The sequence below is a fragment of the Chionomys nivalis genome, chromosome 10 (assembly GCF_950005125.1).
Source record: "Chionomys nivalis chromosome 10, mChiNiv1.1, whole genome shotgun sequence".
Classification (NCBI taxonomy): domain Eukaryota; kingdom Metazoa; phylum Chordata; class Mammalia; order Rodentia; family Cricetidae; genus Chionomys; species Chionomys nivalis.
Window position 1 is genome coordinate 54,730,754 of NC_080095.1, and position 17,251 is coordinate 54,748,004.

General features: G+C 45.0%; 2 protein-coding genes across 3 annotated transcripts in view; one reads left to right on the plus strand and one right to left on the minus strand.

Moving 5' to 3' along the window:
* The window catches only part of Klhdc1 (kelch domain containing 1), a 30,667-nt gene extending 22,280 nt beyond the window's left edge, over nucleotides 1-8,387 (minus strand). For both annotated transcript variants that reach the window (XM_057782665.1, XM_057782664.1), the window contains exon 1: nucleotides 8,264-8,387. In XM_057782665.1, the coding sequence (XP_057638648.1) occupies nucleotides 8,264-8,359 (96 nt within the window). In that variant the 5' untranslated portion in view covers nucleotides 8,360-8,387. The remainder of the gene's footprint in view (nucleotides 1-8,263) is intronic.
* Nucleotides 8,388-16,393: 8,006 nt separating this feature from the next.
* The window catches only part of Pole2 (DNA polymerase epsilon 2, accessory subunit), a 29,252-nt gene continuing 28,394 nt past the window's right edge, over nucleotides 16,394-17,251 (plus strand). Inside the window, exon 1 of the mRNA XM_057782466.1 lies at nucleotides 16,394-16,461. Coding sequence (XP_057638449.1) covers nucleotides 16,394-16,461 — 68 coding nt within the window. The remainder of the gene's footprint in view (nucleotides 16,462-17,251) is intronic.

Below are 17,251 nucleotides of genomic sequence, written 5' to 3' on the forward strand. Positions count from 1 at the left end.
GGAGCTTAAAAAAATTTATGTGTGTGTGTGTGTATGTATATGTATGTGCAGGCGCACATGGAGACCAGAGGCATGGAATCCCTTGGGGCTGGAGTTACAGGTGTTTGTGTGCCATCCGACATGGCTGCTGGGAACCGAATCAGGGGCTTGTTGAAAGCACTCTTAGCCACTGGGATGCCTCTCCAAACCAATCTCCTCTCTTCTAAGCCAAGTTTCCTTTTCCATTGGATCGTCCCTATGAATCGTCCCAAATACGATCTGACCCATCTTTCAAAACCCGAACCATTCTTGACTTCCTCTCTTTCCACTCCTCTGCTCCCATCACAGAAAAACCAAAGAAGCAACCAACCATCCGCACTGAGTTATCTGTAGTAGACGTTGTTGTCACAGCCTGCACCCATGGCATCTGTGCAGGCTGTGCAGGTGCTCTAGTGGCCAGCTGTGCTGCACCCCTGACTTGGCACTTGACCTTTGAACTTTGAGAGTCAACACAAAGGTTTAGCGAGGAAAGGAATCCATTTCCTGAATGACATCTCTGGGGACTGTCATGTGGAATAAGAGAATTAATTCCTGCAAACTGTCCTCGGATCACACACCGCACCCGGCAACACTGGCACATATAAATAAACAAGCACAGACCTTCACCTTGAACTTTATGAAGCGTTCGTATGAATGTAAGTAGGGAGCAATGAAATGACTAAAAATAAGTTGTGTGATTTCTGTGTGAACAAAAAGAAACGGAAGAAGAACAAACCCTTCTGAAGCAATCCTCAAATTGCAAAAGTTAAGGAAGGAGAATGAGGAACAGCCGAGAGGAGAATACATAAGACATGTTCGGTGACAAGTGCACCAGGCTGGTGTGGAGGCACAAGCCTCTCACCGCAGCTCAGGAGGCAGAAAATCTCTAGGAGCTCTGAGAGTATGAGGCCAGCCTGGTCTACAGAGAGAGTTCCAGGAAAGCCAGAGCTACAAACTAGTCAGAGAAACCCAGTCTTGAAAACAATTTAAAAAAATTTAGAATTGTAAAAAGACAAAATATTGCTTACCCAAATTTGTAGCTAAAGGGGCATTTGTAAGAAAATGCACAGCCTCAAGTGTATTAGCCAATTTAAAGGAGCAACCTAAGAACCCAACTTCAGCAGTTCAAGAAGGAGATGAGCCTGGTGGGGCAGTCTGCAACTGTTACTCAAGGAGCTGAGCCAGGAATAGTTCAATGCCTGCCTGGGCCTTGGAGTGAGTGCAGTTCAAGGGCACCTGACCAGTGTGACACATGGACCCAAAGTAAAAAGGGCTTGAGACATAGATCAGCAACAGAGCTTGCTAGCAAGATCCTAGGTTCAATTCTCAGTCCTGGAAAAAAAAAAAACAAGAAATTCAAGAACTAAAGCAGAATAAGATGGTGGGGAGGAGCCTGGTAGCCCACACTTGGGAGTGAGAGGCAGGAGGATGACTACCAGTTCAAAGCCAGCCTGATCTGTGTCAAGTTTCAGGACAGCTGGGCCAACAGAGTAAGACTCTGTCCCACAAACAAAAACCACTATATAAATAACAGAATACTAGAAGTAATAAAAATAGATACTAATAACAGAAAAATAAAGTACAGAGGATCCAGTAAATTGAGCTTATTATTCAAAAGGCTGATAAACTTCTAACGAGATTATCTAAGGGAGAAAGAAGTCACCAACAACAATTTTTAGAGTGGAAAAGGGGACATATGTATGTAGTGATATTTTATTTGTATTTTAATAAATAAAGCTTGCCTGAAGATCAGAATGCAAAGCTAAGTCACTAGAGGTCAGGGGGTGGTGGCACACACCTTTAATCCCAGGACTCAGGAGACAGAGGCAGAAGGATCTCTGTGAGTTCGAGGCTTCTTTGGGCTACACAAGATCCAGGTGTTGGGGGCTCACCCTTTTAATGCCATCACTAGGGAGGAGGAGACAGGAGTGATGTGGCTGAGTGGAGAGAGGAATATAAAGAAGAAGAGACAGGAACTCACGGGAGTATGGAGTCTAAGGATTTGTGGAGACAGCATCTCACCCTTTTGGTCTGAGGTAAAAGGTCTCTCTAGTTGTTGGTTGCTTTGCTTTTCTGATCTTCAGCTTTGAACCCCAATATCTGTCTCTGGGTTTTTTATTACTTGTGCTACATCGAATAGTTTAGATAGGTAGGTAGATAAGATAGATAGATAGATAGATAGATAGATAGATAGATAGATAGATACAAAATCCCTTACACTAAACCAGACCAACAGCAAAAATCAACTAAAGAAAGATTTGAACATGAAAGGCAAACTAAAATGTTTAGAAAATAATAATGGGCACAAGATATAGAAAACACAGAACACTGAGAAAAGGGCTGGAATTAAAATTATATTAGAATGTATTATGTAAAACTTTTGGCCAAAGAAAAAACTATTGAGAAAGTGCAAAAACAAACTCCAAACTGACATTTTCTTTTCAATTTGTATTTATTTTTAAATGTGTAAGTGCTTTTGTGTGTGTGTGTGTGTGTGTGTGTGTGTGTATGTCTGCACACCACATAGCTGAGGAGGTCTGAAGAGGGTGTTGGATCCCTTGGGCCTGGAATTACAGAAGATTGTGAGCGACCTTGCAGGCACTGAATCCCAGTCCTCCAGAGCAGTCAGTGTTTTTAAGCACTGAGTCACGTCTCCAGTGTGAGAGGACTTTTCCTTTTCTTTTACGTTTAGTGTGTGTGTGCCATAGTACCCCTGTGGAGATCAGAAGACACATGTGGGTGTTGGTTCTCTCTTTCCACAGCGTGGGTCCCAGGGATCCATCTGAGATCATCAGATTTGACACTTACTGCCCTTACCTACTGAACCATCTCACTGGCCCATCATTTTCAATTCATATAACTATACACTAAAAGAATTCATGTAAATCTTTAAAAAAACACAACCCAACAGAAAAATGCATAGACCAGTATTTTCACAAAAGAGAAAACACAAATAGATCACAAAGTTATGAAAACAAACTGATACTTATCAGTAACCTTGACCACCAAGCTGGTTCTGTGGTTAAAAGCACTTACTACACAAGCCTGGAAACCTCTCTTCAGCACCCCAGACATGGGGCGGAGACAGGAGAATTGCCCAGAAACGAGCACCAGCTCGCCTGGAATCTGCAGCAGCAGCAGGCAGCATGGTGAAACAAAGGGAACGAGAGAACCAATTCCACAAAGTTGTCCTTTGACCTCCACATATGCACCACAGTATATGTCCCTGCACTTCTACACACACACACACACACACACACACACACACACACACACACACACGACAAATGTCATTAATCTGAGCAATGAAAACCAAAACTACAATGAAATACCATGTCACCCTCACTGTGTTGGCAGAAAAATTAAGGGCAGATGGTAGCAAATGTTGTTTAGGATGTGAAAGAATGAGGAGGCTGGTGGAGATGCAAATTAATACAAATATTTTGTCAACAGTCTGAAATCTCCAATTCAGTTTGCCTGACAAGTGGCCCAGCACTCTATTCTTTGGTACAGGCACTAGAGAATGAACACGCCCTGTGCGTGTGTAATAGACAACGTAAGGATGCCCGCTGCAGCACTGCTCATGACAGCAGTGAAGAACAACAGTCACCAAAAGTGGACTAGCTGAGTAACCGCGAGCTTACACAGTGCTACACTTCAGTACCGGATGGTGCCTTGCAGTGTACTTGAGAACTATTTGGTGATATTTAGTGAAGTTATAGCACAGGTCCTGAAGAAATGGAATAGGTAATAAATAAGAGGACTAAGAGGGGGTGAGGTGGGGTGGTGCTAGTGGTGATGGCAGTAAACAGCTAAATCTCTAGGTTTAATCCCAGCACTCGGAGGTAGAGGCAGGCGGATCTTTGGGTTTGAGGTCAACCTGGTCTACAGAGAGAGTTCCAGGACAGCCAGGACCTCAGAGAAACCCTGTCTCTAAATTCCTACATTCGTACATACATACATACATACATACATACATACATACATACATACATACATACATACATACACAGTACTTGCTGCTCTTCCAGAGGATGACCGTTCAGATCCCAGCATGCAAGTCAGGCACTTAGGTGGCTCACAACTTGCTATTCCTACTTCAGGGGATCTGGCGCCCTCTTCTGGCCTCTGTAGGAACTCCCATACACAGCAGCCATATACATACATACATACACATAGCAATTTTTAAAAAGAACAATTAAAACTGATTTTTAAAAAACATGTGTCTCGAGGTGGTGGCACAAGCCTTTGATTCCAACACTCAGGATACAGAGGCAGGTGGATCTCTGTGAGTTCAAGGCTTGTCTGGTCTACAAAGTGAGTTCTAGGACAGCCAGGGCTACACAGAGAAAAGCAAAGCATAAACCAAAAAAAAAAAAAAAAAAAAAAGCATCAACCTAAAAGGGAAAATATGCTATAATTAAATTCTCAGATCAAATACTATACTGTTTATAGATGTATGTGTGATAGTGTCAAAGAAGAAATTCAAGATATTGATCATATCTACTCTACAGGTAGGTAATGGATTTTTATGTTTTTACTCCTATTTTATTTCTACTTTTTCAAATCTTCTTCTTTGACAGAGTCTGGCCCAGACTGGTTATTAGCTCCCTATGTGGCCAGGGGTGAGTTGCACATCTGCTCCCTCTGCCTCACCTCTGCAGCGCTGGGATTGCAGCAGGGACCACACGGCCATCTTCCCAACCCAACCCAGGACTTCATATGCACAGGCAAGGACTCTACCTCCTGCGTCCTCCGCTTCTTTGAAACTCGCTTACCAACTGCTCTTGGTTTTTGTAGGACTTGAATCTACCATACACATTACACATATTTCCTCATTTGGGATTAGGGTTCTCATTTCGCGGTGCTTTTATAAAAGCTATTTTAAAAACTTTGAACTGCCAATTTTTTCTTTATATATTTTTCTAACTCAGATTTTATTTTCTCGACCCAGAATTTTAAAATAGTCCTCTTTCTTCCCCCACAGCGAAGTTCTGTTTTCCTGTTTAATTGTCAGTCCTAAGGCTCTGATGGAATTTTCCTCTATCTTAGAAGAAGCATTTATTGTATAATTAGTTATCCAGATTCAAAATGTTGCTTTTACAAACAAAAACAGTTACATAGCCTGACTGTCCGAGTGATTTCTCTCCCAGCCTGTGGCACTGATTACTTTAGAGCACCGACACACTTTAGTCTCTGGCGCCAAAGTCCTCTTCCCTTCACCCCTCTCAAACATTTTCTAAACTGATCTTCCATACATAACAGGCAAGATTATCATATTTATAGATTAAATTTTCTAGCAGTTCAGAGAAAGATTCATCCTTATCAGTCCTGTTAAGAAACTTAAGTGCCGGGCGGTGGTGGCGAACGCCTTTAATCCCAGCACTTGGCAGGCAGAGGCAGGCGGATCTCTGGGAGTTCGAGGCCAGCCTGGTCTACAAGAGCTAGTTCCAGGACAGGCTCCAAAGCTACAGAGAAACTCTGTCTCAAACAAACAAACAAACAAACAAAAAAACCAAAAAAACAAGAAACATAAGTGCCTGATTGAGGTCCCGAGAGGAAGATCCACCATCTAAGGACAGGCAATGACTCTTCCTTCACGATCTCAGGAACTGCCCACATTTCACGGCCCTGCCAGCTGCACTGACAGCCTGTGTGGACGCCATCAAACTGGGAAAGGCACAGGGGAGCAGAGAACAAGAGTATCCTAGCAAGACCTGCACTGGCCTCTTGAGACCAGCTTCAGTTCCATTGCTCTTCATTACTCAAGCAAGAAGCATCTCGGACAGCTGTTTTCAGGACGCGCGCCTGTCAGCTTCCACACAGGCACCGCTTGCATTAACAAGGAAAACTGGAATATAAAACAGACGACGCCAACCATATTCCTAACCACCGACTGCTGGAATCCCTCCAGCTGCCTGGACCTTTCAGCCGCCTCCTGCTCCAAAGGCCCTTCTAGGACAGTTGTTGGAAGAATCCTGCATTTTCTGGAGATAAGGCATGTTCTTTTTGGCTTCCTACTTTTATTCCCCTTCCACTTATACTTGAGATGTTACCGCATTGATGATGACTCCCTTACACCTGAAACCTTACCACACTGCTGATACCCCCCCACTTATACCTGAGGCGTTACTGTACTGCTGATCCCTCCCACTTACACCTGAGACGTTACCTCACTGCTGATTCCCCCACTTACACCTGAGGTGTTACCACACTGCTGCTGACTCCTGGGTTTTAGAAAGGAATAGACCCAGTATTTAATCTGTGTTGTATTTTTCAGGGTTGTGTGTGTAGTGCCTCTGCTCTTTAAAATATTCTGGAGAACTGGACTCTTACTGATTACAATTTTCAAGAGTAAAATAAAAATTTAAAACATTCCAACATTTCCTTTATAACGCCAAAGAATTTTGCACTGGTCTATTTCATTTATGGAGTTAAGGTGAATCCATACAGACGAGATATTTGAAGATTGCTATTATTTTTGAGGCAAGGTCTTGTAGTCCAGGCTACCCTTGAACTCACAATCTAGCAGAGAAGGCCCTTCAGCTCCTGCTTTTCCTGCTTCTGCCTCCCAACTTCAGGCCTTACAGGTATGCTGCTACACAACCTGGCTGGCAAGATTATTATTTTAATTTTTTCCATTTACCTTATACCATTATCAAGACAACCTGATAATAACACAGCATATAAAATTTAGTAAGTCTATAACTCCAAGTGGTAGATCTTTAAAAACATCATTTAAAAACTTCATGTGCACATGGCCATCATTTGTATATGTAATATGTGCATACAGCTATTATTATGTATTAGGAAGCCAGGTCAGGAAAGGACCGCTAGTAATCCCAACCCTCAGGAGGTGGAAGGGGAAGGGTCAGGAGCTCCAGGGTGGTACCTGAGACCAGTTTCAAAACAAAACAAACAAAAACAGATAAAGCCAAAAACAATGGGAGAGGTAGTTGTGGTCACTCCTGCCTGTAAGTTTGAACACTGGGAGGCAAAAACAGGAAGCTAGCCCTAACTCTGGAGCCAACCTGGGCTACAAGGGGAGTTCTAGGCCAGCCTGTGTGAGCTGCAGTGTTGAGATGTCTGTTATTTAAATTAATAAAACAAGGCTCCAGAAAGTATTCCCTGGTGTCATATGACCATCAAAGGGTCAATGCCTTTCTTTATAAAATGGAGACTTGGGGCTGGGGAGATGGCTCAGTGGTTAAGAGCACTGGCTGCTCTTGCAGAGACCTTGAATTCAATTCCCAGCACCTACATGGTGGCTCACAACTGTCTGTAATGCCAATTCCGGGTATCCAGCACCCTCTTCTGACCTACACGGGCAGCAAGCATACACAAGACGCAAAGACATACATACAGGCAAAACATTCATGTACATAAATCTAAAAATATTAAAATAAAATAAAATGGAGACTTGTCGGCTATACAGATTAGACTGTAATCTATGATCCTATTGGTTAAGATTGAGAGTTCCTAGGGACTCTCAAAAACTAATTCTGATTTTTTTTTTCTGATACTGCACTACATTAGGAATAAACACACAAAACAACAACAAAAACCCACTTGGACCTGAGAATTCTTAACACACACATTATACACTTTATTTCATTGTGAGTCACTCGGGTTACAGGTCTGTCATATAAAGGTATAGAGAAGTCAGAAGATGTAGCTTCTATTTCCAGTAGGGCTTCCGTGGGGCTTATTTTCTAATCCGTAAACGGACGGGGTTGGCGTGTATAACCTGAATTATTTTTCCAATTCGATAATCCTTACTATCATCCTCCGATCACAGAATCAAAACAAACTCACATTCCAACCGCCATGGCAATACGAATTTTCAACCACAGAACTCCGTGGTGCGGTGTTGCGAATACGAATCTATTTTTGAGACTACATAAGTACTTAATTAGCAAAGAAATGCCACTAAAAATAGCTGATACATTTAACTGCTTGGTGACTTGGGTATTTTGAGTCGCACCGTGGCAATAAAGACAGTATAACACAGCACAGCGTCCTGGGGGCTTCTCCAGTCCTGAGCCACGGAGGCTGGAGGAGGCACGCACCCCGGGACCCCGGTTGGGTGATTTGGGGAGCCGGGGCGACCACGGGCGGCCCGCGGCGAATGGGGTGCGCTGCGCAGGCGAGCCTCCTGGAAGCCGCTGGGGGTGCCGCGGTGCCGGCAGTCATCCCCCAGCCGCCGCTCCCGCGCCACCCCGGCGCGCCCGCCCCTTCCCCTTACCACGTAGCCCCCCCACACGTAGAGGAAGTGTCCGTCCACCACGGCGCAGTGGCCGCTGCGCTCCTCGGCCACGCAGAAGGCCTGCGAGTCCGCCATCCGCACTCCACGGCCCAGCCAGCTCGGCGCTGGCTCGCACGCACGAACGGAACGCGAGGAGGGTCCAGATTGGCGGAGGCGGAACCGGGAAAGCTGCGCGGCTGCGCGGCCTCCGGGTGCGGTGGGGAGAGGGGCTGGAGGGGCGGGGTGCTCCCAGGAAAGCTCCTTAGACACTTCCCGCTCCTCTACCTGAGCCTCTCTGCAGCCACTGTCTGGACTTCTTAGGTCTTTAGTCATCTGGAACCGTTTCTTCACTTCCTTCTCGTGACGTTCATTTATTTTTAAAAATTATTTCATGTGTATGTCTGTGGATCATGTACATTGTGGGCCTAGAGTTATGGGTGTGAACCTCCATGTGGATGCTGGGAATCCAACTTGGGTCCCCTCAGCCCTGGCTCTCCAGCTCCATGATGTTCATTTGTGAAGTGAGCTTGCTTATTTTCCTGAACTTGGGCCACGTGCTGGGCTTATGAACCTCACCTGGGCCAGTTTATTGACATGCATCCTCTTTTTTTTTTTTGTAGTTCTGACAGTGCTCTGCCAATTCTTCTGCCTCAGCCTCCAGCGTGCTCACATTACCACATCCGGCTATACTTTTAGGTTGGAAATCACGTCTGAGGTTTTTGCTTTTGTAGTGTCTGAGTGCTTATGTTTTTTTTTTTTTTTTCTTTTTTTTCCTTTACGTGTACTTACTCTAGTGCTAATCACAGTAGAAGGCTTTGGCGCCTGAGGCACTGAGTGATACTTTCTAGTGTTTCTTTGTGGTAATGGTAATGTGTGTGAACACAGGCACAATTCCCCTTAACCCAGAAGAGAGCATTATTGTCTGCCCGGCTCTGTATCTTTTTTTTTTTTTTTTTTTTTGGTTTTTCAAGACAGGGTTTCTCTGTGGTTTTGGAGCCTGTCCTGGAACTAGCTCTTGTAGACCAGGCTGGTCTCGAACTCACAAAGATCCGCCTGCCTCTGCCTCCCGAGTGCTGGGATTAAAGGCATGCGCCACCACCGCCCGGCCTCCAGCTCTGTATCTTGCTTTCCCCACTTGCATAAACTTTTTCTGGTGAGAGGAACAACCTTCCATTCAATAGACCGAGGAAATAATTCCGTCCAAGTCTCGGTTGATGAACTAATGAGTTTAATTACAGTTACAAGAGCATGGCCTATACCACTGAATAAAAAAATGTCTCTGACAGGCAACTGTTAACTGAGTACAAAAGCTGGAGGATGGGAGCTCGTGAACCTTACTTCCCTCGCTACTGTCAACTGTCTACAAATCCACTGGTGGCGGGGAGCCCCTCCCCTACCCCATAATCAGTGCTGATCGCTTTCTTCAATGGTCCACCTCTAACCATCCTTCCGCCTCCCTCTTCCAGGTTGTCCCCTGAGATTTGGTTTTTTTTTTTTAATTTTTTTATATTTATTTATTTATTATGTATACAATATTCTGTCTGTGTGTATGCCTGAAGGCCAGAAGAGGGCACCAGACCTCATTACAGATGGTTGTGAGCCACCATGTGGTTGCTGGGAATTGAACTCAGGACCTTTGGAAGAGCAGGCAATGCTCTTAACCTCTGAGCCATCTCTCCAGCCCCTCCCCTGAGATTTGGATAGGATGTATAGATGTACCATTCGGGCTGGGCATTAGAAACACTTCTACAGGTTGAGTCTCTGCAGTAACAGGAACTTCGTTGACCAACGATGACAGCTGTACTAATGGTTGGGCAGAAACACAAATATTTAGGAGGCAATTAGACAGATACATATCACTTAGCAGCCTTCCGGAAAGTCTATGGTTTCCCCAGCCATGGGCTTTTGACCGGGTTTACAAAACCAGCCACCAATTCTCTCTTTCTCTCTCTCTTTTTTTTTTAAAAGATTCTATTTATTTATTATGCATACAACATTCTGCCTCGATGTATGCCCACACGCCAGAGGAGGGTGCCAGATCTCAGTACAGATGGTTGTGAGCCACCATGTGGTTGCTGGGAATCCAATTCTCTCTTATGAGGTCCATGAATCCAATCAGAAAATAATTGGTTGTACCGGTAACAGTTTCACCAAAGGGCACATCAGGCCTGACGTGTTAATACTGTAGCCCCCAGAATCCCCAGCCAAGTGGGACCATTGGTTACAATTTTTCCCTAAGCAGCCCGATTAGTGCCTTCCAGAGCTATGAAAGTTAGCCTGGAGGGAGGAGGACCAGTTCAGTCCGATATGGATTTCTCTGTGTCTTTTCACCAAAGCATGTGGTATGTGATGTCTTTGGCATCTATCTGTATTAGGGCTCTCTAGAGTAACAGAAATTATAGAATGAGTCTCTATATAGGTAGGAGATGTATTAAAATGATTTAACACTCATCCAACAGTGGCTGACTGTGAACCGGAAGTCCAAGAACCCAGCAGGTGCTCAGTCCACAAGGTTGGCTGTCTCAGCTGGTCTTCTAAGTGCTGGGATCCTAAAGAAGTAGAAGTAGGCTCTCATGCCAGTGCCAGTGAAGGAATGGATTTGCTGGCAAGAAAAGGGCAAGCAGGCAAAAAGCAAAAGCTTCCTTCTTCCATGTTCATTTATGGAAGGCTTCCAGCAGAAGGCGTGGCCCACTTGCCTTGGATATGGGACTGACTGAACTGGCCCTTCCTCCCGGCTAGCTTTCCTACTTCTGGAAGGCACTAATCAGTGTGTCTTCCCACCTCAAGATCCGGATTAAAGGTGAATGTCTTCCTGACTCAAAATCCATCTGAGAAATGGATCTACCAAGCCCGGCTATGGTGGCACGTACCTTTAATCCCGACACTCAGGAGTCAGAGGCAGGCAGATCTGAGTACAAGGCAATTCTGGTCTACACAGTGAGTTCCTGGACAGTTAGGGCTACACAGAGAAACCCTGTATTAGAAGAAAAAGAAAGTGGATCTACCCATGTCACATTAAGCAAAAATCCCTCACAGGTGTGCCCTCCACTTTTGGATTTTTAGTTAATTCCAGATGCAGTCCAGTAGACAACCAAGAATAGCTGTCACAGCCCACCCCTTGCCAACCTGACACACAATCACCTTCTTATATCATAATTAATTTCCAAATGAAAACAACAACCAGCCCATAACACCTAAATGTAACTATCCCACATACAATCACAAACACATCATCTATTTAACCAGGTCATAATTACACCTAACATATATAGTTATCCCTTAGACAACCACAAATGCATGATAAATTTAGAATAGGTGGCAATGTCCCTTGAGAGACATTCTTTTAATATCTCAAACTTAAGTATCATAACCATTGATAGTCTCTTAATTTACATTATATCACATGATAAAGAAACTGAAGAAAGAAAACACAAATATCTGTACAAATGCATTCTCACCAAAATACAACAGAAACATTCATGTTAAGTAATCTTTGTTTCTGTAGCTGGTCATGTGGCCTTAGCTGGTATTTAGAACTGCCTTCCTCTACTACCCATTCTGTATTTCCTTGGCAAGAACCTCAGCAGGTCTCGGCTCTTTTCCTGGAGGAGTGACCCACACCTTCATTCCAGACACGTCTGTGCCCTTCGTCACCCTGCCTGGAGGAGGCTGTTTTAGTTTCCCATTAATCACAGGACACAGTAGCACCAAGAGACGCCTTAAAGGATCTTCTGCACTCCAGACGTAATCTTTCTTACCTGCGTTGTGGAGAATGTCCCCATGGCAATCTGGATCAATCGCTCCTCCTGACAAACACTGTTATTCCCTCCTTAGACAGCTGGTTTAAGAGCATTGGGAGCCCAAAGTGGCCAGAGAGAAGTCTGAGCTTCCAGTTCGATGGAATGTTTGCCGTGGCTACTGGCAGGAGCGCTTCCTCCTCTGAAACCAAAACTCCTAAGTCAATAAAACTTAAGGTTGCAGAAACAGGAAGCAAAAGTTTTTCTAGGGGTTCACTGGAAGTGTCAGTAAGTGGAACTATTCCCTTTTCCACCCCTTGATTTCTGAACCCATGGATCCTGGCTATGGGAGAAACTCTACCATATACTGGACTCTGATTCAAAGCCTGTGCTGCCTTCTGGAGAATCCCACCCCAGTCTTCCATGCTGCTGCCACCTAACTGGTTCCATAACTGTGTCTTCAAAAGGCCATCCCATCTTTCTTTCAGGTCAGCTGCTTTAGGATGGTAGGGGACATGGTAAGACCAGTGAATTCCATGACTGTGGGCCCACTGTTACATTTCTATGGCTGTGAAGAGACTTCCTTGGTCAGAAGCAGTGCTGTGTGGAATACTGACTGTGGATAAGGCATACTGAAGGTCCAAGGATGGTGGTTTTGACAGAAGCATTATGTGCAGGAAAGGCAAATCCATAACCAGAATAAATGTCTACTCCAGTAAGGAAAAAGCATTGCTTTTTCCATAGAGAAAGTGGCTGTTGACTGGGTCACCCTGAGGAATGGCCCTGTATCTAAGGCTTAGTGTTGGTCTCTGCTATTGACAGATCTGGCACCCAGAAGGAGCTGTAGCCAGGTCAGCCTTGGTGAGTGGAAGTCCATGTTTCTGAGCCTATCTCTGCCAAGATGGCCCCTTTGTTCCTGGGCCCAATGGGCAGTGACAGGAACTGCTGGGGAAAGAGACTGACTGTCCACAGAAAGGGCCATCCACTATTGGCTTCTCTACTGCAGTCACCTTTTGATGAGCGTTTATACTGCACGCAAGCATCTTCACATCCTCCACCCATCTGGAGAGATCTATCCACATATTTCTTCCCCAGATGTCTTTCTCACCAATTTTCCAATTATGATCTCTCCAAGTCCCTGACTATCCAGCTAATCCATTGGTTACAGCCCATGAATCAGTGAACAATTGCACATATGGTCACTTCTCCTTCTGAACAAACTGTAATATCGTGTGTACTGCCTGGAGTTCTGTTCATCGTGAAGATTTTCCTACACTGGTGTCTTCAGGGTTGTCCCAGGAAAGGGCTGTAATATTGCAGCTGTCCACCGCTGGGTGGTGCCTGCATAATGTGTAGAATCATCAGTAAACCAGGCCTTAGACTTCCTCAATCAGTTGATCCTAGGGAATAGCCCGTGACCAGGCAGCAGAAGGCACTGTAATGGGAGACACTGGGGCAACTTTTTCATGTAACCTCTTGTGCCTCCAGGACCTGCTCAGGTATAGAACCGTCGGATCCGCACGATTTCATATGTACCACTTGCATCTGATAACAGACAGCTGCTGTGCATGTCCTACTTTACGACTTGGTGGACTGATAACACAGAGCTCATGATGGGCTCAGTGCACGCGGCAGCTTGGTGCCCTAATGTCAAATTTCAGTTTCCACTGAAGCCCAATAGCAGGCCAAGAGCTGTCTTTCAAAGGGAGAATAGTTGTCTGCAGATGATGAAAGAGCCTTGCTCTGAATCCCAAGGGTCTCCTCTGTGACTTGCCTATGGGGGGGGGGGCTGTCAAAGACTCCAAATGACAAAGAGCAAAAGCCTCCTTCCTTGTCCTCATATAGGCTTCCAGCAGGTGTGGCCAGATTAAAGATGTGTCAGCTTGCCTCAAAATCCAGTCTAGAAGTGAATCTTCCTACTTCAAACTGAGATTTTTTTTTTTTTAAATCCCTCACAGGTGCCCTCCATTTTTGGATTTTAGTTAATCTCAGACGTGGTCACATTGACAACCAAGTATAGTCATCACACTATCTAATTATGGTGAGCAACCAATAGCAGTGGCAACAGTCTGTACTGTTTGGGGGACCTCAGGTACCTCCTTGGCAAACAACTCATAAGGTGGTAAGCCAGGACTAACACTGCTATTTTCATTTGTTTATTATCTATGACTTGTGAGAGTATCTTCAATCAATTTTTTTTTTTTTGGTTTTTCGAGACAGGGTTTCTCTGTGACTACCTAGTTTTTATATCTTTGGTTAACCCATTTCTATTATTTTATATTTTACCATGAGGCTCGTGGCCTACCGGCAAGGTTCCACCTGACAGCATGTCTTTCTCCTCTGGTTGCTCCATGGCTTTTCCTTGACTTCGCCTTCTTTTTCCCAGCATTCAGTTTAGTTTTCCCCACCTAGCTCTACTCTGCCCTATCACAAGCCAAGGAAGCTTCTTTATTCATTAACCAATAAAGCAACACATATACAGAAGGACCTCCCACACCATTTCCCCTTTTCTGTTTAAATAAAAAAGGAAAGTTTTTATGGCTGGAGAGATAGCTCAGAGGTTAAGAGCACTGGCTGCTCTTTCAGAGGTCCTGAGTTCAAATCCCAGCAACCACATGTTGGCTCACAAACATCTGGGACTCACAACCATCTGTAATGAGATCTGATACCCTAGACAACAATGAGGACTCTAAGAGAGACATACATGGATCTAACCTACATGGGAAGTAGAAAAAGACAAAGTCTCCTGAGTAAATTGGGAGCATGGGGACCATGGGAGAGAGGGTTGAAGGGGAGGGGAGAGGCAGGGACGGGAACAGAGAAAAATGTAGAGCTCAATAAAAACCAATAAAAATCATTTTCAGCTGAGTGGTGGTGGCACATGCCTTTAATTCCAGCACTCAAGAGGCAGAGGCAGGCACTTCTCTGTGAGTTCAAGGCCAGAGTGATCTACAAGAGTTAGTTGCAAGACAGACTCCAAAGCTACAGAGAAACCCTGTCTCAAAAAACCAAAAAAGACAGACTGGAGAGATGGCTCAGAGGTTAAGAGCATTGCCTGCTCTTCCAAAGGTCCTGAGTTCAATTCCCAGCAACCATATGGTGGCTCACAACCATCTGTAATGAGGTCTGGTGCCCTCTTCTGGCCTGCAGGCACACATGGAAGGAATGCTCTGTATACATAATAAATAAGTATTTAAAAAAAAAAAAAGAAAGAAAGAAATCATTTTCATGTTTTGTTTTTCAAAACAGGCTTTCTCTGTGTAGCTTTGGAGCTTGTCCTAGAATTTACTATGTAGACCAAGCTGGCCTCAAACTCACAGAGAACTGCCCGCCTCTGCCTCCTGAGGTCTGGGATTAATGGTGTGCACCACCACCACCCACCTCATTTTCATGTTTTTTGTTTATTTGTCTCCCTCCCACTAAGTCTCATGTATCCCAGGCTTGCCTTGAACTTGCTATGACATCGAAGTTGGCATCTCCCCCTTCTCAGTGCTGGGATTACAGACCTGTGATATCATGCCCAGCGCTTCCTTGTGTCCCATAAAGTTGCAGGCTCACTTGTAAGCACTCCATGTTTTTTTCAGCTCACCGGAAAAAGCATTTTATTATTTATGTTTTTATTTTTATTTAAGGTCTCACTATGCACCATTGACTGGTCTGGAACTCACTATGTAGAACAAGTTGCTCCAGAACTCACAAGAGATTTGCCTGCTTCTGCCCTCTGAGTCCTGGCATTAAAGGCACGTGCCGCCACACTCAGCAAGAGCAAACATTTTAAAATGTGGCCTACCGAATGTACCTTCCTTCATCGCAAGTAAGTAATTTGTAATTGTTTGTTTCTCCATATATAAAAAAAGGCTGCAGTGGAAGAAGTGGGACATTGTTAATTAATGTGTGAAAGACGTCAATTAATACATTTAAATTGCTAATGACAGCACATTGTGAAGAGGCCCTCAGCTAAAATGCTAGTTGGACGGGAGTGATGGAGAGAGCACCTGCTGGAGGAAACAGTGAAGACACAACATTTCCCAGGGCTTGTGTAGAACCTGTAAACAGGGCAGTCCTGCACCTTTCATAGCCTTGGAAGGAAAGATCCTGGGACGGGAAGCTTGGCTAGAGTCAGAGAGAAGCCCGAGTGTGAGAGCGCCGTGTGTTCAGAAATGCACTTGGGATAAAGGAAGCTTGTTCCCACTTAGATCACTCTTGCTTCACTCCCCAGGCAAGGCAGGCGCGCCGGTGGGTTTCTGCTTCAGGATTAGGATCTGAGATTCTCCAGCCTTTGCAAAGTGAAGGGACAAACGTCCAACTCACCAGTTCAAGAATTTGGGGGCGGGGCAGGGGCGTGTCTAGTCGAGGAGGGGCGGGGCCCCGGCGGTGGCGCCAAATCGCGAACATGGCGCCGGAGCGGCTGCGGAGCCGCGCGGTCTCAGCTTTTAAGTTGCGCGGCTTGCTGCTGAGAGGGTGAGTCGTAAGGCAACCTGTCCCTCCGCAGTGCCCCGGGCGCCCAGAGACCCTTAGAATATTCTGTTATAAAAGGAGAGGTCGGTCTTGTGCATTTGAGGGTGCAGATCCTCCCCGGGCTTCCGCGACTCTCGCGCCCGGTGCAAATGTTACTTCCAGGCTGGGCGGAGCTTGCGCTGTCGGGGGCTCAAGAGAACCCGGTAAATGAGGCTTGAGGGCCTCAGATCAGCGGAGGTCCCGGTCTCTGCTGGGTGCAAATGTTTCAGTGTTACTTCTGCAAGTTACAGGGAGACAGGTCAAAGGAGCGGCCTGGGTAACTCCGTCTGCATGTCTGTTGGCTATTTATGCTGCAGACTGTGAGCCTCCCACCCATCTCGGTTTGGGATTTGCTTTATTGCCTGGACGATTAAAAACTGGATAAAATTTAAAGGTGTTTTACATATCTTTTTATTTTTATTTTGTAGATTTTCCAGTTTACATCTTGCCCAAAAGGCAGTTTGCCCAAATGCATTGTCTTTGCATTTTATAATACAGTAAACGTTTTAAGTACCTGCTGAGCACAGTATACTTTTTTGAGTCAGTTTGAATGATCTTTTACCTTTACCTTTTGCCTATTAGTGTCCAAGGGTCAACCTGGGTATATCCTGGGAGAAAATGATGGATTTCGTTGTTAATCTCTGATATTTGAAAAGAAAAATAATTGATCAATTAACTCCTTTCACTATAAACGAACTTTTATTAAGCTGTTGGAAGCTCATTGATTCAGGGAGACGTATATCACATCTCTTAG